This window comes from Harpia harpyja, chromosome 20 (assembly GCF_026419915.1).
Source record: "Harpia harpyja isolate bHarHar1 chromosome 20, bHarHar1 primary haplotype, whole genome shotgun sequence".
NCBI classification, from domain to species: domain Eukaryota; kingdom Metazoa; phylum Chordata; class Aves; order Accipitriformes; family Accipitridae; genus Harpia; species Harpia harpyja.
Genome location: NC_068959.1, coordinates 22,335,775 through 22,362,299, shown reverse-complemented (window position 1 = coordinate 22,362,299; position 26,525 = coordinate 22,335,775). Strand labels below are relative to the sequence as shown.

General features: G+C 41.0%; 1 protein-coding gene across 6 annotated transcripts in view; it reads right to left on the bottom strand.

Annotated features, from left to right (window-relative positions):
* Positions 1-26,525, bottom strand: part of ANKHD1 (ankyrin repeat and KH domain containing 1) — a 116,348-nt gene that overhangs the window by 8,986 nt on the left and 80,837 nt on the right. For 4 of the 6 annotated variants that reach the window (XM_052772220.1, XM_052772221.1, XM_052772222.1 and 1 more), the window contains 15 exons: positions 19,806-19,951; positions 19,534-19,645; positions 18,549-18,694; positions 16,895-17,037; positions 15,901-16,114; positions 14,523-14,698; positions 13,671-13,833; positions 12,418-12,513; positions 12,009-12,125; positions 10,754-10,928; positions 9,496-9,949; positions 8,970-9,047; positions 6,665-6,811; positions 3,355-3,504; positions 1,434-3,049 (listed from right to left, as the gene is read on the bottom strand). In XM_052772220.1, the coding sequence (XP_052628180.1) occupies positions 1,434-3,049; positions 3,355-3,504; positions 6,665-6,811; positions 8,970-9,047; positions 9,496-9,949; positions 10,754-10,928; positions 12,009-12,125; positions 12,418-12,513; positions 13,671-13,833; positions 14,523-14,698; positions 15,901-16,114; positions 16,895-17,037; positions 18,549-18,694; positions 19,534-19,645; positions 19,806-19,951 (3,933 nt within the window). Of the gene's footprint in view, positions 1-1,433; positions 3,050-3,354; positions 3,505-5,067; positions 5,179-6,664; positions 6,812-8,969; positions 9,048-9,495; positions 9,950-10,753; positions 10,929-12,008; positions 12,126-12,417; positions 12,514-13,670; positions 13,834-14,522; positions 14,699-15,900; positions 16,115-16,894; positions 17,038-18,548; positions 18,695-19,533; positions 19,646-19,805; positions 19,952-26,525 lie in introns of all 6 variants that reach the window. The other 2 variants (XM_052772218.1, XM_052772219.1) reach the window with 1 other exon arrangement.

Genomic DNA, 26,525 nt, shown 5'->3' with positions numbered 1-26,525 from the left:
CATCTTTGCATACACAGGATGCAATCATTAGAAAAATCAGCAGATCCCATTTGGCATAAGCTTCCTTCCCTAGGGGTTATTCCAGCAACAGCCAACTCCCAGTTTAAAGCACTGCAGAGAAAAAGCTGAGCCAACGTAAAGTGTCTCTAGAGTCTGCTGAGGAGGGTCTGGCAATTCTTTTATAAGCTGCCTATCTGACAAACAAGGTCCAGTTAGTTTACGTTCCACAGCCTTAGTTACATCTGGTTCTGCTTACTGCCCTGGGACTGGACGTGGCACAAGAGCTCTAGGTATTCACTCTCTTTGCAGAGCTATACAGCCCCATTTAAACTATGAAGAAAACTACAATCATAGCAAACATCCCAGTTTTGTGGTTAAAGCTAGTCAGAGAGAAGTGTTCTGGTTTTCAGAAGTCCTGCACATTTGTAAATCAACCAAGAGGAATGGGAATGCTGAAAATCTTTTTTCCTCACCACCACGTCTTCCAAATGCCCCCTCCTCCTTTAGTCTGAAAGTCAAACTATTTGACTTGTCCCAATCCAGCATTCAAGTCCTGAAGCATTAGCCCCAATATCTAACATACACTGCAGGGGTAAAGACAACTTCAAAGCAAGGCTCTCTAGCTACCCAGCTTCAAGGCACCATAAAGCCATTATGGCAAGAATGAAGGGGAGAACGGGGTGACACAAACTAGATCTCTTGCGAGTCCCTTCCAGCCAAATGCGTGCAGCTAGTTGCCTGCAACACAGTTTGAACACTAAGATGGTAATAATCCTTTAGGCAGGGCACAGCAAGGGCAGGGACCTCACTGTAAGCGTTCCTAACCCATTTCAAATAAATGCAGATAAGCTTGAACTGCTATACTTAACAGCAGAAGGATTGTAACTTCCTAATAAAACACCATGCAGTAGCACACCAATTTCCCAAAGCACAACATAAGCTTATTAAAACCTCAGAGCCATATCAAGAGACAAAAAGTACAGTGAGTTTACCCTCACTGAGTCAAGCTGGAGTCTCAGATAAAATATTGAACAACTGCATGCAGTCACTCCTGCAGCTGGAACCTGTCAGGAGTCTTGGCCCTGCTGCTTCAGGTTTGGTATCACCCGACCCCATGTTACATTCCAACCCAAAAGCTAAAATCAATGCTACTCTGAACTCTACAAACAGGTGGAAGCATTCCTGTGTCTTACAGAGGACAAGCAATGCAACATTTGCAATGTTCCCAACACCTGACATCATAGAAGAACTGAAGAAAAGAGGGAAAAAATGATCATCAATGTTTTAAAGAGCCCTTGGAAAAAATAGGCCATCCTTGTTACATCAGTATTCTCTAACTGTCATTTGTAAACTACTTCTCAATCAGTTTGAGATGATCAAAGCGTGATAGTTGGAGAAAAAATTCTGACCAGTGCATGATCTTAATGACTTACCTACAGGACTAGTCGAAACTCGTTGGGAAGGTGGCCTGAAACCAGGAGCCTTGGAGTTGTCAGGATGCACGTTTTCCACGTGTCCTAGCACAGAGTTATTCAGAAAGGTAGACTGAACAGTGAAAGATGGGTCAGCTGCTGCTCGGGTAGAGAGTGGACAGTCTCCCCATCCTTGGTTAGCTGGCACCTGGTTGCTATCAAAAAGACTACTAAAGTGATTGAAGAGTGTTGCTGGCCCAAAGGTCGGAGGCAATGATTTGTTTGTTGGGTTAATGTGCATCTGAGAACCGTTCATAACGTTCATGGCTGACGAAAGCTGCACTGCAGCAGGTGGACCTTGAGAAGGTGTTAAAGGAACTTGATTCGTAACAAAAATAGACTGAGGATCTTGATGGAGGTTTGCATTTGGTACCACTGAATAGAAAGAACCTCTGGACTGCATCCTGTGAGTAACTCGAGGTGCTGGTACAGCTACTTGAGGTAAGTTACTGTTGTCCTGATTATCTGCAACAACTGACCTGGGTGACACTAAGCTTAAAGGAGCAGTTTCTGAGCTGGATGAAAAAGGCATCGACATGGAAGGATTGATTTCTGACATGCTGGTTGGCAGTATTTCATCTTGGACATTATTTAGAGGTGCAGGGCTGCTCGACGGGCAAGTTTCGGTGACTCCTGAGTTGCTGCTAGCTGACATACTGCAACTACTTGCAACCGAAGATGGTGCACATGCGTTTGCAGCAGGCTGGTCTGGTGTTGACACCTTCTCTTTGGGTGCTGAGACAGCTGAGAAAGAGTCCGCTTTAAGTGCAGAATGCTGCGTTTGTGGAGCATTAGATGACAGAAATGCTGCGGGCACTTGCCCGTTGTTTGGGGTAGCAGAGGAAGCTGAAGGCAGAGTGCTACAGGTGCTCGTCACAGTTGAGATGGCTGTTGCTGCAGCACTCGTCTTGGGAACGCAGGCAAACAACTGCTTTCTGACCGAAGAGGGAGTCCGATTACTGGTCACACACAGCGGTTGGGTAGAAGCAGCTACAGAAGAGACAGTAATGGGACAACTAGAAGTAGCTAGTCCGGGAGACTCCGTCTGTAAAATATTTCCATTCTGACTACCTACACGACTTGAACTATTATGCTTTGGAGAGCTGTTTGTGCTGCCAGGGTTAACTGGTCTCACTGGGAATGGTCCCCAAGTGTTCGGTGAAGGTGAAAAAGTTCCTCCAAATTGGGCCATAGGTAAGCGAGGGTGCCGGATCTGTTGCATAGTTTGGGCAGCCAGCAGGGCAAAATGGGGGTGAGAATAAGCTAGAGGAAGAGACACCGGAAAAGATGAGCGCACATTTGCTGGGACATTCTTGTTTAATTTGTTAGTAGGCTGGAAAGTAGATAGTGTTGATGACTGTGATGTGACTAGGGGTGGTGCTCCAAGAGGAAAGGAGTTCTTGTTTGAAGCAGTCGCAGTGCTGACTCCAGATGAAAAGTTTGCATGGATTGATTTGGTACTCGAAGCAGGTGTTCTTATATGAGTTTTAGGAATCAAGTCTTCCAGTTCCTTGGCAGGATCTTGAATAAGGGCATTGATGAGTTGCACTGCGTATCGTGTTGACTCTGTACCACCCCTAGATTAAATACAAAAATATTTGTCTTTTGCAAAAAGAAACCCCACTTTGTACAATATTCCATAGTCTCAATTTTATACTGATCTGCAAGTCTATTGCATGTTTACTCCAATAAGTTATTTCTTGACTTTTGCGTATCTTAAGGATTATCTTTGAAGAAGTAGACCTTCAGCATATCTTGGCAGCAGTAATATGTTCTATTCTAGCACCAAGAAGCTAAATATGTCCTGTCTTAAAAAGCAAACAAAATTCTTAATAAATGACATTGTGGACTAACTCAAGATTTTAATTTCTAGATACTGTACCTTATAGTGATCATTCTCTCTCCATTCTTATCTTTTTGCTTATCAACATCAATATGGGCACCAGTGACATCTTGAATTGCTGTGATGTTGCACCCACCTCTTCCCATTATTCTAGATACGACAGAAGCTGGGACAGATAATTTCTTTGACCTATATCACAAAGATCACAAATCTGTGAATTGTATTCAAACTTTAAAGGCATACAAATATCCCCTGCTGCTTGACAAGTGGCTGAAGCAATATTCTTAAGTTTCAGGGCAACAAGTAGTTTTTCTGCTGATATTTTCTTCACCCTTTGAAGCCTCTCTAAAACTTCCCCACTTAAATTACTTATCATCCTCAGTACCTAAAAGGATTCTCCAGAAGCATTTATTCCACCACTGTTGTAACACAGATATATGTGCCTTACACTGCTTCAGAAACACTTTTGGATCTTATCTTATCTTGTGTACCTTCAAAGTGAGACAAATCCTTAGCTTATCAACCTAAACTTACATAAATAGCACTGCTTCAAATATAAAAGCCCATGGCTTAGCTACTTTGATCGTTTAGAGCAAGGAAAAGGTGGTTTTTCAATGTTTTCCCAGCAATCAGCTCTGTAATACCACTTGCATTCACAACCCTTTTAGTATCCACCTCTCTGAGACCTCGAGATCTGAAAGTTTATTGGTGACACAACAGTGGATGGCAGATGGTTAAATTGTGCAGTTCTGGGATTTAAGGAGCTGCTGGAAGCCACCGTGAAGGCAGCACAGATTTTCAGAAGCAGACTTACTGTCAGGCCGAAACACTAACCCATGTGTTCAGCAAAACAAGTCAATTCAGGATTTTTCTAATTCACATGGTATTGATGGGTCAGTGCAGGCATATAGTACTGGGAAGTCTCTGAACATGAGCTATGCTTGCATCCAGACCCCAGCCAAGGTCTTTCTGGGCCACCACTGTCCCCAGATTTTAAAGGCTGGCCCTCTCGAGCCCACACACCGCTTTCAAGCTTGCCAGTGATGTGCAATAGTTCAACACTGAACAATTAGAGAGGATTCAAAGGGGTTTCAGAAACCACTGTGATCACAGTGCAGGTGCCTCTGAACACTGTACAGATCACCACCACCCCATGAAAAGGCTGCCAGCTTCACCTAGCTATTCCAGTCTTAGAAACTTTTAAGTAACTTGATCCTCAGGAAATTGCTTCTTACTCAATAGAACTTAAAGGAAACCCACTTTATTTTAAACACATTTAAATACATAGAAATGTTCTAAAGCATCACCTCATTGCCAAGGTGTTTTTATTTTCCCCTTCTCCTGCCAGGAGAGCATGCTACAATCCTCCCCATCCCTAAAAACCAGGTCCTTGGAGCATGCACCCAGCTCTCCTCCCAAGGCTGCTTCATGCTTTGAGCTTTCTTCCCCACTCCATCCCCCAGGCTCCTCTCTCAAGCTAGACATTCCAGTCACACCCTCCCCAAACCAGAGCTTCCATCATCACTTAACTTTCAAGATACGTGCACGTTACTCACAGGGCTCCTAACTGTACCTTGGTCTGCTTCCACCTCAGCCCACTAGGAACCCCGTGCTACCACCCGTGGAGGCATTCCTTCTCCAGGAGAGCTCACCCCATCACCCAGGCCCCTGCCCACCCATCACCCACTGCCGTATCCCTCCCTACCCACTGAGCTCAATGGTTTTTACCTTGAGAAGTGCCCAAAACAGTACCTTTTTGCTCCCGAACAGCAGCGCCCTCCTCTCTGCAGCTGAAATTGCTCAATTGGTGTTGGCTGCAGAGTGTTGCTAGGGGGAGGGTCTTTCAAAACTCTGCCTACTTGCCTGTCAAGGGCAGAAGGGATGTTTTCATTGGTTACTTCTTTGACAGACATCCCTTCTTAGCCAGGGGATTACTCATGGGGAGAGGGGAGGAGAAGAATTCTTGTTGAGTCCAGGAGAGACTTTAGGAGAAGGCGGCATGCAGCTCCCAGGCATTTTGCATACTCATCTAAAGTTGCCAAAAAGCTCTTTGGCAGGATACATGCTTCGATCAGTCAGGGCATAGCGAACACCAGTGCAGAACGCTTTATAGACGCATTCTTTACGACACAAGGCCTGACACCTCAGGGATGAGGAAAGGTCGGGTTTTGGATGCCATCTCTAGAACCCTACCATCTCCAGTAGAAGAGCAGACAATACCCAACCAAACAGTTGACTTGAGCCTATGACACTCAAGAGACCCAGGAGGAGAGATGGAGCAGCTCCAGGGTCAATGGTAGGGTCTGTGTGCAGCCCTGGAAAAGTCAGCTGCCTGTTTAATGGTTTCATGCCTGCACAACTCACCAAGTGGTAGGCAGTCTGCAACCATACATTTAGCAAGGCCATGTCACAGTGGAGAACCCCATTTGCGAACACAACAAAAGGCAGTCACTCAACCACCTAAGGGTTCAAACGCTTAAATTTTCAGATTAAACTGCCTTTTTAACCTTTATTAAGAACAGTCTGTGGCTTCCACTAATGTGAATGCATTAAATCCTCCATACAATTATATTCTTTGCACACAGCCTAAAATTCTCTAAAATGAGCATATTTGGTCACTACCATTGCAGAACACAAAAGGAGGGCATCGTAAGTGCACCCAAAGCATCTGACAGTTGTATGTTCATGTTGTATTCCTTTTTGATAAAGAGAACAAAAAAAGGAAAGCCAGATGATCACTTCTAGTTACAAGTAGTAGACATCATAAAGGTTACAGAAAAGATACTGGGGTGTTAATGCCCATATAATAAAACCCACTACATTTTCAATGGGAAAGTTTGCTTTACAGAAAAATCTTTAAATCTAATTGCATCTCTAGCACTCACTTCAAGATGACAAAATTTTCCATGGAATCAGCGATCAAGGTCACCGCCCAAAGCACAATGAAATTTAGCCTTGAAGAGATCATCCACCTCTCCTCTACTAATATCCATCCTGCCTTTAGTTCATGTGCAAGCAATCATCTGCTGTAGGGCCTTTTCACTGCCATCTGCTCCCTCCCCCTTTTATCTTATCCCCACACCCTTTACTCCACTGAAGTCACAGGTAAAGAAAATGCTTGTGCCAAATAAAACGTTCATATCATATTGACATTAAGTTAGTGAGGAGTTACTACGAATTAGGACTGCAATTAGTTTTCACAGCACTGCAAGAGTAAGAGGGGTAGATTTTTTATAAATTAATTATACAATTAAATTAAATAAGCTCTCTGGAAAGTCTGTATTTGAGAATAATTTACAAGCTAGAAAGCTCACAGACAGTTTTTAAACATAGAATAACAAGTCTTTACCTTCTAACCACTTCTTTCCAGCCTTCTTCTCTTTTCTGGCCTCTTTTTGGACTAGTCAGATTCAGCTTTACATTTGGAGAGGTCAGAGGCAGGGAAACAGGCTTATAAGTAGTTGACAAAGAATTTGAATGACCTTCACCATCAAGTCTGGAAACAGAAATGTACAGATTACAAATTACAGAATAAAATGACAGCATTACAGTATACATTTCTGCAGCTTAAAACTACTAGCATGAACTGTTTCCATTCTTATTTTCTACCTGGAACAACTTTGGGGTGACTTCATAGGTAGTTTTTTTTAGCCTTTTAGTCCACAGCCTATACCCTTCCTCCAAAAAGTGTAGAGCTAAACTGAATGAAGTAATACCAGAAGCACTAAGGATGTCAGATTAAAATAGTTTGTAACAGGCAGTACACAGCCACTTAGGCACATCCTGATTACGTGTCTATACTGTGATCTCCTTTTTGAATAGCTTTTTAAGAAAAGGTACTTTGGTAATAAAGTCTCTTTCTTAGTAAGTACTTGAAAAGGTCCGTTTTTCAGCTCTTACTGTTTCAGATTCCCTGGAAAGTGCTTCTACCCCTCACCCCCTATTTTATGAATGGGTAACTGAGGCGCAGATATTTGAGCATATTTGTATATTTAAGTTCCAGTGGCATCAGTTTGGAAGCAGGTGCCCAAGTATCATTACCTGTACTAATACAGCTGTAGCAATAGTCTAGTGATACAAACAACACAAAGTTTGGGTCAGAGAGAAAAAGAGAGAGAGAGAGAACAGGCAATCTCTTGTTAGGCTAACTGATCTAGGTGGAGGTGAAAAAAAGCAGCACTGGGAACTCACAAGTTCATCTGCAGCACTGAAACATTGGCAGCAATCTTCACAAGTCATTGAAAAACTAGCCTTATGTGATTTGACCCAGAAAGTCTATAGCATAGCTAGTAATTTTACAGAGGACCTCATGCTTCAGCTGTCGTGCTAAGCATCACTCCTTCTCTTCACTATATGCAAGTTTTTACTCATTCATTTTATTCCCCATTGTTTACAGCATTTTATGTTCATTGTGTCTTCTTGCAGGCAAACTGTTTGTTTATACCACACTTTATACAAACTTCAGAGATCTATCCACATTTAAGTAACCCAAGCACACCGATCATATGAAAAGCAACATTTAGACAATATGCCTTTTGAAATGGCAGCATTTTCTCTCTTTACCTTAGTAAGTACTAGCTCTCTGATAATACACCTGCCCAAGGCATTTCAAAGTTCTATGGAGAATTTTAATTGTCCTCAGATAACTGTAAGATTGAGGCAAAGAGAACAAGAAAATGCGTATGAAAGAAAAGAACAAAGTCCATTGTGGAATATCGATTCCAGAATAGACTTTAAAAGCTTTTTTCTGCTTTAACTGAAAGTGTCTAGATATGTTTTAAGAAAAGCATCATTATGAAGCCTGAGTTCAAGTTTCAACTACAGTAGCCTTGTCATTGGCATGTCTATGACTAAAAAGAAGAGGATTCAGGAAGAGCAAATTTAGAAATGATTTTCAGACAATGTCTGCTTAGTGCAAGAGCCAAAGAGCACCTGCAGAAGTTAATAAAATATACTAGCCCCATTTTGATATTTATATACTATCTTGTTTCTTAGGTGTACTTTATCTAACAGAAGCACTGCTTCTAACAAGGAGTTAGAAGTATGTGTTTAGTTCATCCTGCAGTAGTGAACTGCACAGGATTCCAAGGCTTTTGTAGGAGACCTTGGACGAAAGGTCCAAGGCAGAAACAATTTATGTTCATAAACCAGAATGTAGACAAAATCCGATTTCTGACATTCCTAATGGTAATCCAAAATCCACTCATTCTGCACCTAACTTTAATGTGGGGAAAAAAAAGAAAACAGGAAATCCCAACTCTCTTCCCACTCCCAGAGAAGTGCCTCAATCAGTCTGGCAACAGCCCTCTCGTTTGCTGCCCTTTTTGATCCCATAACATTTGCATTCCTATTGAAGCTGGGTTCTCAATCAGCCAGGTGTCCTGTAGATCAAGCCCCGTACCCTCTCCCCTCCCTTAATGTAGGAAAAGAAAAGAAGAAAAAAGAAAACTATGGAGGATCAGACTCATACTACTTATATGTAAAAATAAGCAAAGACCACAGATTCAGATGGGATCTAAACTATTTGATTTAGACAAATGACCTGTTAAGAAGCTGGTGTTATGAAAGTTATTAGCTCATTCCCTGGCAGCTGAATGATCTTCCAAACTATTCATATGGCTCCTGTACATTCACCAAGTTCTTTTGACTCTCACCTCTGGCTCGACAAGGTTAAATCAAACTGGCCATCAACCTGGCAGGTGAAATGCTCAGAGTCATCAACTTCTTCCCTCCTTAAAACAAAGAGATTGCAATTCAAACGAATTAATGACAAAATCATAAAACAATCAAAAGGTAATGAAATCACTTCCGTAAATAGATTATAAGTAAAGCTGGCACTTCCTTTTTAAATTCCCAGCATATTCACTTTAAAATCTATTCTAATAAAGTTGACAATGCAACATGGATGCTTAAATAGCGCAGAGAAAACTGGCTGTTTTGCTACAGCAGTATTAAAAACTAGCCAGGAATGCCAAAAAAAAACCTCTTATCTTTACCATTTTAAAGAGGTTATGTTCAATAAACTTGACAGCATTATTTAACAGCTATGCAAATAAAGTCAACTCAGTCTCTCAAGACTTTGGGAATGTACCAGCTCATGTAAAGCTTAAGCTACAGAAAATTTACATTGGCATAGGTAAAACCCTGTGAAACAATAGGGAAGCAATATGGCAGTCTCACCTCGTTGGTGTTTTTGAAGCCGAGGTGCTTGTTTTTTCTTCCTGAGAGGGGATAAGCAATGAGGCATAGCGCCGCTCAGAGGAATTTGTATCCATTGTGAAGTTCAACTCCTGGCTTTTACCTCCACTGCTACTTTCGCTATTGCAATCTGTGCTATCCAAGTTATCTGAATCACTATTCCCACTTGCACCACCACCTCTTGGCTCTCCATTTATTTTATTTTTATCTGCTTTTTGCTGTGCTAGAGATATATGCTGATCTGGCAAAATTATCTGCATATTCTGAGGAGTCTCTTTTGTTTTATTTTTCTTATTTTTTCTATTTGTGCTGGGGGTAGTCACCACATTAGCTCTCTTCTTCCCAAAGACATTTGTGAAAGTAGATGAAGTCGCAGAAATTCCAATTGTAGTTGTAGTAGTTGCACTAGGAGGCTCTATAGGAACTTCTTGCTCCACTGAAAGAAAAACAGTTGATAGACAATCAAAAGCCACAAAATACAGAAATCAGTGCTCTGACTGAAGACACTACAGTTGAAGTTATCCTCCTCCTGGATGAGCTATCAGACTATGTACACCGCATTCAGCTGTAAATCCTCCAAGAGTGAAAGACTTTTGGGGACCGGGGGGGGGGGGGGGGGGGGGGGGGGGGGGAAGTGAGCAAAGGGGGGGGGGAAGTGAGCAAAGGGGGGGGGGAAGTGAGCAAAGGGGGGGGGGAAGTGAGCAAAGGGGGGGGGGAAGTGAGCAAAGGGGGGGGGGAAGTGAGCAAAGGGGGGGGGAAGTGAGCAAAGGGGGGGGGGAAGTGAGCAAAGGGGGGGGGAAGTGAGCAAAGGGGGGGGGAAGTGAGCAAAGGGGGGGGGGAAGTGAGCAAAGGGGGGGGGGGAAGTGAGCAAAGGGGGGGGGGAAGTGAGCAAAGGGGGGGGGGAAGTGAGCAAAGGGGGGGGGGAAGTGAGCAAAGGGGGGGGGGAAGTGAGCAAAGGGGGGGGGGGAAGTGAGCAAAGGGGGGGGGGGGAAGTGAGCAAGGGGGGGGGGGGAGTGAACAAGGGGGGGGGGGGGGAGTGAACAAGGGGGCAGGGGGTGTGGTGTGTGAACAAAGGAGTTTTGCCAGGAACTCTGACTGCAGAGGGAAGAACCAGGGCAGAAGCTATGTGACAATGTCACAGTACCAGAGAAGCCAGCTTTCAAACAGATTCCCTTACCTAGATGGTTAAAAAAAGGCACCCCCCACAACTACACTGGACACAGAAACCGTTGTTGTTTACCTTCATCATCATTTTCTTCTTCATCATCATCCTCTTGCAGTTCCAGAGTTTCTTTAGGCTTGTTTTCTTCATCTTCTTCTTGTTTTCTTTTTTGTTCCTCCTTCTTCTTCTTTCTCTTTTCCTTTCTTTTCTCCCTTTTAGCTGCAAGAGCTTGTTTTCTGCTCTCTTCTCTTGACTATGTAGGAGAAAAGGATCCATATTTAAACATTTTCACACAGACTAAATTATAACTATAATTCAGATCTTCCCTAGAAATCTGGGGGGAGGGAGCAAGAAGAGAGCATGATGAACTAGAATGATTTTGTCACATACTGAATCATTACGCAGAAACTGGGCAGACCTTATGGAACAACAGGACTACCTGGTCCCAAAACTTCTAAGGAATGACAACAAAACAACAACCAAAACAGAGGTGGTATAAAAATATAATTTTACTGGAAAACCTGCAAAATCTCTCATCATCTCAGTCCTTCCTCAAAAAACATTTAATAACCTCATTAATATTTTTGCAGCAATGTTCACACCTTTGACTCAAAAAGATCTCCCAGGGTATTTTACAGAAAAAGCTGCTATCGTTTCAGCCGCTTTTTTGTAATATATGGAATCAGTCAAGCCAACTATGCAACGCTGTAGCTTTGCACAGCAACTTATAGGTGTTTAACAAGTCAGCAACCTGGAAAATTTAATAAGCTAATACGGAACTTGTTTGTCAAAAATTTTAAAAGCCTCCATTAAGAGAGCCCACTAAAGAGTGCTTAAGAAGTGTCCGCATTACTCTGGGACACTTCACAGCATTCTGAGTGAGGGAGAAGTTGATTCTCCCCACTATCTGCTCAACTCCATACAGCTCATCAGGCAGCTTGTAGGCTCTCCTTTGTAACACTGAGTAGGAGTCCACGAAATGCTTATGGACTACATCTTACACAATATATAACATACCATGTATCACACCATCGAGACTGAAGACCTCCCTTATTCACACATCATCTGTGCTGAAGTAATGCAAGACAGCTACTACCTAAGGTAACTATTGCCAAGTCCAAGCTTTCCTAAAAAAACACAGTGGCTGAAGGAGAAGTCAGTTCTAATTTGCCTTCCTCAGTATACGATTCAGTTTTTGTATATTAGAGGAAGGAAAGCACATACAGTCACAGCATGAAGAACTACTGCCCCAAGAAGCACCAAACAGGAAACACAACCTATAGATTAATACATAGTTCAAACCGTTACGCTACGACAGCAATTCTCTACTCACTTTTTCCAGGTCTAGCTCCTTCAGCAATATAGTTGCATTCTTATTTGCTTCTGCAGCCTGCTGGTCTTTAGCTTTCACAATTGTCTCCACACACTGGTGACACTTTTTCAACAGGTCCTAGAATGCAAACTTGTCTTATTATCTCCATAATAAACTGAAATTGAGGAGTGAGGCTTGGTCTACAAACATGAGATTAGCTTCCCTGTATTCATAAACATACAAATTATTTCAACAGAATAGGACTCTAAATGTTGATTTAAGTTCTGTATTAAAAAGGAGACATGCACAAATCTCCGAATCAAACGTACATGAGCAAACACGTACATTGAGTTTTTGAACACTTAAGAATTTCTCATGCGTACTTGCACTGAAAATAAGGGACACGGTCTTTTCCTGAAGCTAAACTCACCTTGTCAGTTATTGTCGCTATGTATCGCATGCATTCAATATCCGAAGGAAACTGGTTAACTTCTTTCACCAGGAATTGAACTACTTTCACGTGCCCCTAGAGTAGCAAAGAAAATTCTAATCTCTTGTATACAATTGTCAACATTAGTCATAAAAATACAAGTTTGATATCTCTTAGTCCAATGCAAAAGACTAAAAATAAGCAAGAACATTTCTAGTAAGCTGCTCTTTGGAAAGAAAGGTAGTTACTGTTTGCTCAGTGTTGACAGCATGTCTGCTGTTCTGCATCATGGTGGCGAAGACAAGCTCTCCCACAAGCAATTTTTTATTTTAAAATACAAGGACGAAGCCAGGCCCAAGGGCAGAGGCAGCCGTTCATATTTTTAGTAACAGCCAAGACCACCCTCTTTAGACCCCACCTGTTACCCCACTCACTCCACAGAGCTAACTTAGATTGTTCAATTACAAGGTAAGTCTGATCAGGGAACTGAGCCACACATTCCTCTGCTGCTAGATCCACTCATTAATGGGGTACACTGTGCAACCACACAGAAACTATCCAACTGTTGCCTCTCAAGTTATTTGAAAGCAATAGAGGGACAGCAGTGGCATGCTCAGTATTGCTGTTTGTCAAAAAAGCTGTAGACTTATTTGATATTTTGTTGATATTTGTTGGTATTTGTAGCAAAGCAGCTACAGTTAATAAATTCCTCTGCTATAGCTATGCTCCTTGCATCCAACAACATAACTGATGAAACCATCACAAAGCAATGTTCTTCCTGCCACGAAGAAAAGGCTGTGACAAAAGAGCCAACTACACAAAGCGTCCCACTGAATAACAAATTAGGAACGGAGCAGGAGAAGCACAAAGTAATCAAGACAGCTTGTTACAGACTGGTATTTTGTTCATCTTAAAAGCAGGACTGAAACAAACAGTAGAGTCTGCAGAAATTTAAAGGGGACTATGGTAATCTCAAGACAGTGAAATCTCAAACAGTGAAAGTTTTTTTGTACAGTGTATAACTGGAAATAATAAAATTAACATGGTTTAATGCAACAAAGTTTTTCACCTCTCAAAAATGAGATCTGTGTGAAGTACACAGATTATGATTACTTTAAAGCAGGCATTTTATCAAAATAGTAATTTTGCTGTGTTATATTTGATTCTTCCAAAGCCAAGTGTTCAGATTTAAAACCAAGAAACTGTTTTGAAAACATTTAGCACTGAAACATAAAATTAAGTTGGTCTCCTACCTTGCGAAACGCCGACATGAGAGGTGTAATTTTCCGATTATCTGCAGCATCCACATCTGCTCCTGCTTGCACAAGCAACTGAACCACATCATAGTGACCACCATTAGCTGCCAACCACAGAGGTGTGTTTCCTTTCTTGTTACGAACATCAATATGTGCTCCTCTAAAAAAGTACAAGTGTAATCAAGTGAAACAAGGTATGAGTAAAGGTGGAAGTCGGGAAGTAAGATCATGAAAGATCAGAGTCCAACTGGATATATGACTTTAATTACTGGAATCTAGTGGCTAGGTAGAGAAATTCTGTCCCTGAAATCTGCTGTTGAAGTTGTAATGTAGTGACGCAGGAATTATTTAAACCTCCGTCCCAGAAACAAACACTCACTTAATGTAGCCTACTGTGCCACAGCTATGCAACTAGCAACCATGGGTCCTTTAAATTATCATTAATGTGGTGACTACCTGTAGGACAAAGCAGCCCCTTGAGATTTTAGCAGCGCATAGGGTTATGTTTAAAGAGCTCAAGAGCTACTTCCAGGCTTTGCCCCCCAGGTGACAGTGGGAAAATGCTCGTGTGGGAATTGCTGGATTAATAAACACAGCCAACAAAGCTGCCAAGCCAGATACTGTTTGCTTACCTCTGGTCCCAGCTGCCTGCTTAGCTTAATTAACACTGGCATAGCAGGATACTCCAGGATAACACTGGAGAGTAGAGAATTGATACAACATCCTACTTCCAAAGCTTCCCATTCCCTTTGCTCTCAAGTGCATAAGGCAATGTAAACAAGGGCACCCTTGCCACAGAGGAATACAGCTACAGAACAAATGTACCGCTAATGAGGAGAAATTATTTACCTGTTAATCAGGAGCTCACAGAACTTGTAGTGACCCTTATCTGCTGCAATTGTTAAAGCTGTATCTCTTGAGGAAGGCACAGGTGGAGCATTAACATCTGCTCCTTTATCAAGGAGAACCCTTCCAACCTCTGCATATCCTCCTGAAGCCGCTTCCATCAGGGGTGTGAGACCAGTCTGTGCAAAGAGAACGAGTTACACAGTGTGAAATTTGTACAATATACTTTGGATAAGACATAAATGATTTCTACACAGGGAAATCAAGATTTTTTTTATTTAGCTGCTTATGTTTAGTTTAGGAGCCTAACTTCAAGCACTCTCTCTCAAAAAAAAAAACAACCAAAACCAAACCAAAACCCAAACAAAACAAAACCAAACCGAAATACTCTTGGGCTTCGATTTATACAAACCCAGGCAAACTGTTGACTAAGTACTACCAGACACCTGTCTCAAAAGCAAAAACAAAGTCTCCAACAGGATCTCTAAAACAGAGGTTAGAACAGATCCAAATGAAGACACAAGTGTTTCTATGAAAATGCTCAGAAACTGGCTTTATAGATTTTCTCTAGCCTCCCTTAGCACTGAGACTGATCTGGGCCCAACTTAGTTGCCAGGCTAGACTGTTAAATAAACTTATACCAGCTGCTAACATGCCCAACTGACCATTTGAGAGCTGGCTTTTATCCATATCCCCTTTTCTCCAGCCACAGTCATTCCAGAAGCAGGCGGGGTAGACAGACACAGCAATTATTTCAGCAGCCTTAGGAGTTACCAAAAATTCCTTTGTGCTGGGGAAATCAGTCTGGCTGTCTACACAAGCTTTAAGCTTGCTTTATGGCAGGAGACACAAAGCTGTCCCAGAGTACCAAAGGATGGGACCTGTGGAGCATTTCAGAGGCACAGAAAGTCACAGTACTGAAGCCATGGGTTCTACAGCAACGTAAAAGCTTTACAGTTTGATTGCACTACTTCTGTTGTAGACAAGATATCTGTTCTATATGAGAATCACTAAAGCAATGCTATTCTCTTCCTGCCTAGACTTCACTCATATGTAAAAATATATGTATCTATCTGTACTGAGTACCACGTCAAGCTTAAACCTGAAAAGTTTCTCAGTACTACAGAACAAGAGTCAATCTAAGTTTCATTATGAACTCAGAAGGACCAGTCAGCTTTTCCCTAATGCAAAAAATTCATCAATGCTTTTATTTATTTTTTTTAAACCAAACTTATTTCAGAACATTTAATACATCCTCTGATTAAATAAGTCCTCTGACCCTGAGAGGCTCAAAGTAAGAGGAAAATCTGAAGAAACTTGACGACTCAGAGAAATCACCTGTTAGAAATAAGCCATAAGCAAAGGTGATTCACACACTTACCTTTGCCCTGTGCTCAACATTGGCCTTCCTGTCCAAAAGCAGACTGACCACCTCTGCTCGGCCCTGGAAGCAGGCCAGGGTGAGGGCTGTATTCCGGTTGGTCTCAATTTGGGCGTTAATATCAGAACCCATATCAAGCAACAGTTTCACGGCAGGTACATGACCATTCATAGCAGCCAGCATCAGAGGAGAAATACCTAGCTTACTCCCGGTCCTAAAGGGAAAGAAATAAACTGCAGTTCCCAGAACTGGAGGAATGCTCTGGGAAATGTAAGTGTATCTAAGAGGAACAAAACGTTTTACTGTAAGCCAGAAAGGAACATTTAACATACAAATACAGACACTGACCTAAAATACTAGCATTTTTGAATTGATTAGGAGAAACCATCAGAGTAACTACATGCAATAGACAACTGGAATTTATAAACAAGGAAAATACATTTCAGCTTTTAGACATTCAGATGGCTGAAGCACACATAAGCCCTAAACTACATATACTAAAAATCAAGGCTGCATCTAATTCATTCAGTAAAACATGCTTCTAGTACAGCTGCAGTTTGAAGTTTCTTCAGTAATAGAATATATGTTAAGTTTTCTTAAAATTAATAAAGAGGAGGCTTAAGAGACATAGCTGTGCAATTTTGTTCATCTTACTGCAAAAGACATCTTCAAACACACAGAGCTGCCCTGAGTGCTTTGGCTCATTCCTTTACTTGGTTCTGTTGGAAATAGTTTGACTTCTAGATCCCAGAATGGTGGAAAAGGGAAGGAATAGGTTAGCAAACTAGAATAATCCCTTAAAATTTAGGTATAAGGGAGATGAAGTTTGTGATAGTTAAAGGCAATTTAAGAACACTAAGATAACATGAACATAAAGGATAACATCAGTGTAGAAAGGCTGCAAGGTAGAGGTTCCAACCTATGCCTCAGTACATAGCCAACAATGGAGTCTGTGCGCTATACTGCAGTTCATGTGGTGTACATAGTACATTACCTTGAATTAATTTCTGCCCCAGCATTGAGAAGAATCTTGATGATATTAACATAGCCACCAGATGCAGCAAGGCTTAATGGCGTATAATCAGACACATTCCTATGTTCTTTATTTGCTCCCCGGGCCAACAGCAAATCAACCACCTGAAAAGACAGCATGGACATTAAAAGACATATTGTGTGGCCTTCGCTATCATCCAGAAAGTGAAAGGATGTTATCACGTGTTCAAACCTTCCAGTATGCTACCAGTTTCCATCATCAATAGATAAGATTCTACATGAAAACCTCTACCCTCTTTTGCTTTGTTTTTGAATATGTGCTGTACAGACTTAGCAACTGATGAACACATCAGTTAATCTGCGTGGGTTGTAGCAGTGCAGCACTTGTCTTCCAGAAAGATTATTTTACCTAATCAAAAATGCAAGGCTTTAAAGTGAAGCTCTTCCTGCGAATCTTAAGTTTGCAAACAAGGGCTCTATTCCACTCCCATAATGTCTCACACTATTTGAGCGTCTCTTTCAAACTCCCACAACTTTAATTCAAATGACACTTGAGCCAAGTTTGACCATCTGTATTATATGGTCTTTCCAACAAAACACACAGTAAAAATCAGACCGACTGATGTTAAGGAACAAGTATGAGGAAGGACTTCTCTCCTCTATCAGAAGCTGCTTAAGAGAAATAAAAGGGGGAAAAATTAAAACATTTCTGGTGATGTACTGCACTTTAGTGGGCCTCATTTTACTACTAACGTAGGCTAGGTGATTTTCAAATAAGCCAGAAAAAAGGCTGCCTCACAAGTTGCTAAGCCAGAAACAAAAGAGGTAGATTCTGGCATACAGAAAAAAAAAAATAAAGAGGAAGAACAAAATACTTAAGTAGTTCAGTAAGTAATGCTATCACAGGCCACATTGATCTCTCCTTTTATTTGTGAGCAGCACTTTTACTGTTGAAGATCTGCAATTCAAAACTCAAAGTGGAAACTTTCCAATTTTGGCCAACTGTTTTAATCCTTAGAAGTTCCAAAACTTACCACTCCCATATCTGGCACAGAGCCCTTTGCCATCTCCATGCCATCTTCTAAGCTAGTATGCCCATGACTAAAGGAGGAAGGATTTAACAAATCTTATTTGGGGGAAAAAAAAAAAAAAAAAAAAAAGCTGACAGAAAACTGAAATGTCCTTAAAAGACTAGTATAATGTGCCCTGCATTGCATCTGCACTTACCAGCCCTGCACATTACCACTAAAACCAGGTACCACCAGCACAAAATTCTAGTTTCTGTCCTTGTGTGCCTGCACTGGCTGTTTTAGTTTTGAGAGCAGGGAGGATGCATAAGGGAACTGTTCAGTGAATGAAGTTTAATGAATAATTTCTCTACCTCCCTCACAAAAGTACTTATCTTGCAAGGATACATCGACAGAAGAATGACCACAAGTTAAGACAACCAGTAGCTAACAAAACTGGGATAGCCAAGGGAGAAAAAAATAAATTCCCTTTCCTCTTGGAATTAATTAGCTACGCTTATACAGGTTAAAAACCTTCCAGAAAAAGGATGATTTATTATACCATCAACAACAAAAAAAAAAACCCCACTGTACAAAAAACTATCTACAAAAACAGTTCAAACCCATTGAGGACAAAAGTGTCCGTACCTCTTGGCGTCCACCGGAGCATGCCAACGAAAGCGGAGTATCCTTTGTGCGCTCAGACTGTGCTTCTATATCCCCACCTTTGTCTAGAAGAATTTCCACTACACCAACATGTCCAGCAGTTGCAGCCAGAATCAAAGGTGTAAAACCTAGTAATAAGAGATCATGTTAAAAGCAACCTTGAGGATCTCAAAAGCATTATTAAGGAGCACAAATGCACAAAAGGGTTAATTCACAATGACTTCTATTGATCAGACATGTCTTCCTCAGACTGGGGGTTTCCTGGTATAAGCCACAATCTCAGACCCTTTCCTGCCCTCTTCTAACTCTGACCCATCTAGGCTCTGATTCCAGCCAAATATAATTAAAGGCTCTTCAAAAGAAATCTAAACAGTACTTGCACTGATCAGTTTGGATTAAGTTCCGACCAACTCATCTCTTTAGAGAAGTTACAGCTTTCCACTTAATACCTATTTAATAAAGCTCCATCAAGTGAACACATCTGCACTGCGTATGTTGCTTATTTCCAGTGGTCAATGTGAGTTCCAAGGAAAGAGGCATGGTGGTTTTGTTTTCTCACCTCTAAAAGATTTAAGATTTTGCTGAACTCTGTTATTGGGAACAATATGATATACAACCTGACAACTACTCCCCATTAGCTCTGTCAGCCAAGATTTGATATTCACCCCCATTAGCTGCTCTATCTAATAAGCTAAGGTCTTTTGTAGAGGGTGAATCATAAGGACACATTTCACAAATCTGCTTAAGATACCACCCAGATGCACTTCCTTTCAAAAATACAGATAGGAAAGGCATGCAATGTTACTGGCTTTATACGGCCAGTATTTCTACATGAAGTGCAAGAATGCAATTCTACATTTTTGCAAGCTTTGGTAATTTTCTGAAGCAAAGAATCCCAAATCCCAGTTTGAAATTTGCTGTTTCAAGTTGTAGTTCATAGTCAAACTGTTTTACTGTTTTAGCTTACCCTTCTTGTCTCTGTGTTCAATATTGGCACCACGTGCTATCAGTACAGATACAAGTTCTTCATGACCTCCCGCACATGCAAGGGTCAGAGCAGTGTCATGATTACTTTCAGTCTTCACAGTTGGGAAGAAAAAGAAGCAGATATTCAGAAATTAAAAATACTTTAAGAGAACTTTAACATTTTTAAGACAGTACTAGATTAATTTTTTTCCTTTCAGAACTTATCAGAAAGCAAACCAACTCAAAACCAATTGCAGTTAATCAATTACTCACATGTGCATCGATGTCAACTGAAGGATACATAGGGAGCACCGACTGTGAGGGCACATTGCTCGATGCCTGTGAACAAGGCTCAGGCGTAGGGGATTCGGTAGTGTGCGAGGAGCTGGTGGAGCCACTGGGCACTCTGCTATTCACAGCTGAAAAGTAACACTGTGTTATTAATCCATTCTTAGGAATGCCACATTTTATATGAAAAATCTTTAGTCCCGTAAAACTGCAACGGTCTAACATCAAAACAGTAATGGGGGGAAACAAATTAAGTGTTCCTGAAAACAAATGAGTTGGTGTCTTGCGCAAAGAAGCTTTCCAGCAGTTAAAAAGTGTAAGCATCGTCTCCAAACTGTGTTAAGTCAGAAAATAATTTTATGAATTAGTCTGTATGCATTACGAGTATGAATTATGAAGATATTAGTTATCCTTTTCAAGTTGTAACCTTCACTGTTAGAGTTCAATCATATGCTCAGTCTAAGCAGGCAAATGATTTATTGCTAAAACATAAACCTATGTTCAGAAATACAGTCTCATTCTGGAATTCAAAAGTTTTTCATGTAAAGGTTAGTGCACACCTAGTCTCCAGAGAAGGTTTTCAAAGCAAGATGACTGACAGCAACTTACACCATTAATCATGTTTCAGAATTAAAACAACCCAGGAAGGGTGGAAGAGAAGCAGACAGGAGGGGGCAGTCAATAAAAATAAGAAAGCTGAAAACTGTCTGTGCTCCCTAAAATTTATTCTCATTGATCCACAGCCTGTAAAAGATTTCATCCTGAAGATCTAGCACAGCTCAGGGACACAAGGAATGCGACTTTATCTTCTTTTTAAAAAAAAAAGAAAAAACCAAACATTTAAAAAAAAATTGATAATTGAGAATCAGATTTTATTAAACTAGTTTTAAACGAAGCTTTACCAGAACTAGCAGAGAAATATCCCTGCACATATATACCGCAGGGTCAAGACCTCTGGCTGCCTTTGTAACCAAATGAGAGTCCAAGGGGAGCCCAAACAAATCTAAGGCTTGGCTGGGATTACTCAGCAGGAAGGTCTAACAAACCTGTGCACTACCTATGAGTGCACTTTAACTACTGTAAGCCATGCTAATACAGCAGCTGGATTTGACAAGTATTGTCACTGCTGGATTGCCAAATTTCTATACTGTGCAGCCTCGTTAGATGGAATACCTGGTTAACTTTAATTATTCCAAAACACACAGTATGGTGTATTATTCCTAGAACAAGCAACCGATGGAAAACACTAACAACTGCAGGTAAGAAATAAGCAGCAGCATTCTGCTTTTGTCCAAGTGTTTCAAGCAACAAAGGAAGACAAAGGATGAACTCAAACCTGTGTACAACTCAAAGAGAAATTTTGCAAACCCTTCCCAGCTCAACCTTCCCGATTCCATTGACAAATCACATACCAGCAATTACTCATAGGAAAACAGTGCAGACAGAAAAGTCTTAGAAAAATCCTCAACATGACCACTAATACCACTAATTCACCCTATAGAACTGCATATGCGCAAGAAAGGAAACACAGACTGGAGCAAGTTTAGATGGGTCACTTCAGTTGGGTTCTGGAAACAAGGAGGGGAGGTGTGTGGAGGGGATGTATGCCACTGAAATTTTGGGAGGTGATAGTTTTCAGTTTTATTTTTTAAATAAAGCATTCTCCTTGGCACATACGCAAAACCCAGCATTAACATTTGGCTACCACATTTAAGCAACAAAGTACTGTATCTGAATTCAGAGTTGACTTTTGTTTCACATTACAGCCTTCATGAGCAAACCAGGTTTGTGTTAAAAGTTTCAAATATAAAAGCTCCCACACTTCATCTGCTTACTATGGATTCCCACTTATAGCAGCAGATGAGCATTAATTAATGCAATACAATTATTTTCTTACTCAATGCACTGAAGTGCAAGATACTAACTAGATTTCTGACGATTATTCCTTCCAAAATACAAGACACTGAATCACCCTGTTAAGGACTTATATTAAATCAAACTGGTCCTTCCTCATGAAAGACACCGGCTCAGTGCTTTCAGATCTTGCAACTATAGATACAGCTAAAAACACGTGCATGTGCTGTGCAAAGCAGGGGTGTGCAGAGGAACTCCACTTGAGCCAGTTTAAGGGTCCTTAATGTAATATAAAACAGGTTCTACAAATTCTCTACATTTCAAAACGATGACTGAAGATGTCCAAGTACTTCTTGCACACTTTAGACTTTCATCATGTGCTTGAAACATATGAGTGTGCACTAAGCAGTTCACATGCACAGTAACAGCGATGTCAAATGTGAGAGGGAACATTACAGGCAGCAGAAATGCAGATAAACCCTGTACTGATACCCCAAACTCTTGCTTAAAATAAAATTTAACAACAAATAGTCCTATAACACCCACTGATTCATCATCCCCTCTATAACTACTGAGTTTACAAAACTGCAGGATTTTTTAAAGCGTAATTTTCTTATTGTGGCTGGCAAGCTGGCCCAATGGAGCATCAATGTAATTCATGCTCTGTGGAGCAAAACACAGCTGAGAACTTCTACCTCCGGTTTCATGGGGCTGATTTAGCTCCACCTAAGTTACACAAGAACATATAGATTTTTAACTCAAAGATGACCTTGCAAAAATGGTTCCAACATACCTTCACATACATTTGTACGAAATTGGAGTTAACTTGTACTTCCCCAAGTCCGTTTCCGGACTACCAACGTCAATCATGGGAGGTGGGACAGCTACTGCTCCTGCGAACCCCATCCAGGGAGACAAGGTCATCCTACTGACAGGACACAACAGGAGAGCCACCTCTCTGCTTCTGCCTCCTGCTACCAGGAAGAGCCCAGCCATGTCCTCAGGGATGGCTTCATCGGTCTAACACCAGCCCCAGGGAAGTTGAGCCCATCACTAGTCTTTAGCAGGTCATACTCACAGCGCCAGAAGCTAATGTGCATTCTCCCCAAGGAGGAATACCACCATACCCACTCCAAACTTTCACCTCAATAATTGGCATTAATGCACCGCAGCTCGGCAGTGGAGAGCAGCACTGGCACTGCCCTCGACTCCAAGGGGAAGGGCTAGCTGGAGGGCATAAAGGCAGCTGTGGGGGAGGATCACCTTCAGCATCTTTACGCCATGCCACGCCACAGGATTTTAACAGTCTAGAAAAATGTGTGGCTTCCACCCTCTGAGAAGACAAGGGGGAAAACTTTCCACCATGCAGATTACTTCCTACTTAACAGGTGTTTTGTCTTTTCACCAGGAAGGGTACTGATAAATACACTGATAGCCAGGCATTGACTGGGGGTGGGGGGGTGGGGGCAGTGGTTTAAAAAAAAAAAAAAAAAAAAAAAATCAAATTTCACAACGCCTACCTCAGATCTTTATAAAGTACCTATTTTGTGACATAGGTTTTGGACATTTCCATAGACTTCAATATTCAAAAGACCTGTATTAAAAAAAAAAAATATTCTACACAGGACAAAAATCCAGGTTCCTCACATTTTAAGAAAGGCTTGCAACTTTCCAAAGGGGCTTTCTTCGAATCAGTGTGAAGTTGAAGACAGGTCTCCAAAGACATGGGTGACTATTTTCCAAAGTTATGAAAAAATATCACAGGAAACATGAGTAAGGCAAAAGGAAGCAGGAACTTGGTATTTTATCGAAGTATGACTCTGGAGGCATTAGCAGAACCTCGAACAAGCAGCTCTGGATAAGATTGCAGCTGTAGTCCAAAGCTGCGTCTTTCAGCTCCTGTTTCCTCAAAGGAACTGGGATTTTCAGGACAAAGAAAACAATCCTTTTTCATGACTGAGCAGTCTTTCAGCCTGTCTGTGCAGCTTCTCAGTAACATGTTACTGCACAGAGGCTTTTGCACATTGGTAACTGCGTCTCATTTTATGAGTCACCATTTCACACTCCAGATTATCCTAGTAACCAGTTTTACTCTGAACAGCAATCCTAAATACAGTAACTCAGATGTCACCTTCCAAATCATTACCTTAAAAGTACCATATTTCTGTATAACCGACCACAACCAGAATTTCAGAACCAATCAAGAGTTAATAAAGTTTGTCAAAACACGCCTGGAATTTCAGTAAACAAATGGAGCTCGCAGGAAGAGAGTCAGACAGAAGCACACAGAGATGCCACCTCCTGACTAAAAATACCAGCCGAGTAGAACAAACAAGAATAAAAATATTCCAACTAGAGACAAAACCTAGCAACAAAGAAAAGAAAGTTCCTCATCTTGAATACCCTAAAACAGCAAAAAAGCCTCAATTCAGATACTGCCAACTAAGAAATCTACTACAGTAAATGCATAATGTGAACTGAAATGAAACTCCAACTATGCAAGACAAGATGCTTCAAGAAACCAAATGGGTACTGGGTAATGAAAACTAGATCCAAAACATCCTCTTCCATTGGAAAATGTGATCCAAAATAATTTATTGCTTTCCCACTCTAAACTGCACAATGTCTGTATCTCTTTTGTAAACCCAATTAAAATTTTGACTGTAACAAGTCACACCTTCAAAGATAGGATTAGTTGCAAGATTTTTGCTTCAGCACATCTAAAAAAAACTCCTTTACAACCAGAACATTCTGGAGTGGAAAGAGCTGCTTCACTTTCAGGTTTTACCTGACTTTCCAAAGGTTACTCAGTTACTTCTGCATAGCTTTATGGAAGAGGGGACTCAGGTACACATCTACCAGTGACTGACTGCCAGCAAGACTTCCAACACTTCGCACCTTGACATCAACCATCTTGACACCTATCAGCTGACAGATTATGCCAGCAGACTGGCAAGATAAATACTCCATTTATGTATGTTGTCACAATTAAGGTAGTCAGCAAAATAAAGATTTGAGGCTTTGCAGAAATGCAAGTTTTCCCTTACAACCGAGGCTTTGAACAATTTGCCTCTTACATCGCCACTGGTAAGAGCGACAGTAAAAGATATTTCAGTGCAGAGGGCAAAAAGACGATTTAACATTTCTGTTCTTCTGAAGTAGACCCAATACAAACTGGAATACTCAGCAGGAATAAAAATGTTGATATCTCTTCTAAACCAAGAGTCGCTCACCACCGTTACTGCAGCTCCGCCAGTGGTACCGTGATCAAGGGAGACACTTCAGCACACCCGAGTGCAAGACACAACTTCTCTAAGAGACAGACTTCCCACGCGCCAGGTAAAAGCCCCTTAACAATTTTATCTGGCATCTGTAGCACGCATGTAAAAATCAGTTCTCATAACAGTTTTTATTGCTCAAAATTTCTTTACAAAATTAAGGACTAATGGGCAAGTTTGCGGAAAAAGGTCAATTGCGTTTTAAATCAAAGAGTTTGGAGTACGAGTAGGTAGATTTACGTTTTGTTTTTAAATGTACATAAAACTGAGACATAGTAGGATTATAATTTACACTGGGGTGACTTTTACACAGTCTGGATTTTAAAAGTGAGCAAAATATCCAATTGTCTTCCAACATTTTTTTTGCGGAGAGCGAAGTAAAACTAACTTAAGAATTTCAGAAGAAAATATATTTCAATAAAAGCAACATCAATACATTTTTGCAGGACCTTCTGGAATTGGGCAGCTAAAGTTTCCCTGAGTTGCATTTCTGTAAATATAGTTTCTAATAGTTGTAGAAGAGCATGCTTTTTGTATCAATTTTTGAAATGAGTAAATCTCATTTCTCAGCAAAAAATGTCTTTAATTACTTAGCCAAAACAGTAAACAGTTTCAGAAAATGAATCAGTGTCTATTCATAGGGGTTTTAAAATTATTTTTAAGATAAAGTTTTTTTGGTTGTTTGCAATCTTTTTGCAAACGGCACAGTTCTCGCACTCAGCTGATGGCAGCAGTTTTTCATTTTGGGTGCACTGAGTATTTTGGATGCAATACGCAGCTGCTAACCATGAAAGGGCATATACTACATGGCCTTGTGCTAGATATGTTAAACTGTCAGCAACAGGAACCACTCCAAAGATTAAGCCCTTGTTGATTATGTTTTCCATTAACCATTCAAATTTTCCTCCTCACACACTCCAGTACTAAATCTTGAGTAATAAAAATCAAGAATAATCCAATTGCATTTTTATTGTGATGTTGGCTGAACACTCTGATGACCACCGTAATGGGGGGGAGGGAGGCACGCCATGCCAGAAAAGGGGGAACTAAGACTAATTCTCTATAATACAAGAGGATTTCTTTGAATTACACTGTATAGCTGAAGGGAGCTGGTACAACACACCCCACCATTCCACCAACTATGGTTTCCATGGGAGGTTGCAAGTTGCAGGTAGTCTTGACTTGCATGAGCTTGATGCAATTAACATTCTAAAAGTTCACAGGAAAGGCTGGGCAAAAGGTCTTACCAAACATTTCTACAACCTTGAAATGAACTTAAGAGGACAGTGCAGTGACTATGAAGAGGGTGTGGGAAGACAGGAAAATAACGGCTGAGGGACAGACACAAGGTGCAAAGAAAAGTTGAAAAACACTGAATTAAAAAAAAACTACAGACCAAACAACACTGACTATATCCTACATACCTCCAGCAGCAAACATCAATCCTAGTCAAATCCATGAAACGAAGTCAACCAAAACAATACCTCTTTTTCCACAAGGGGACTCACACAACCCAATGTGTGGGAACTTCCATTCCTCTTCACACCGTTATCAACAAATGGAAGGATGTTTG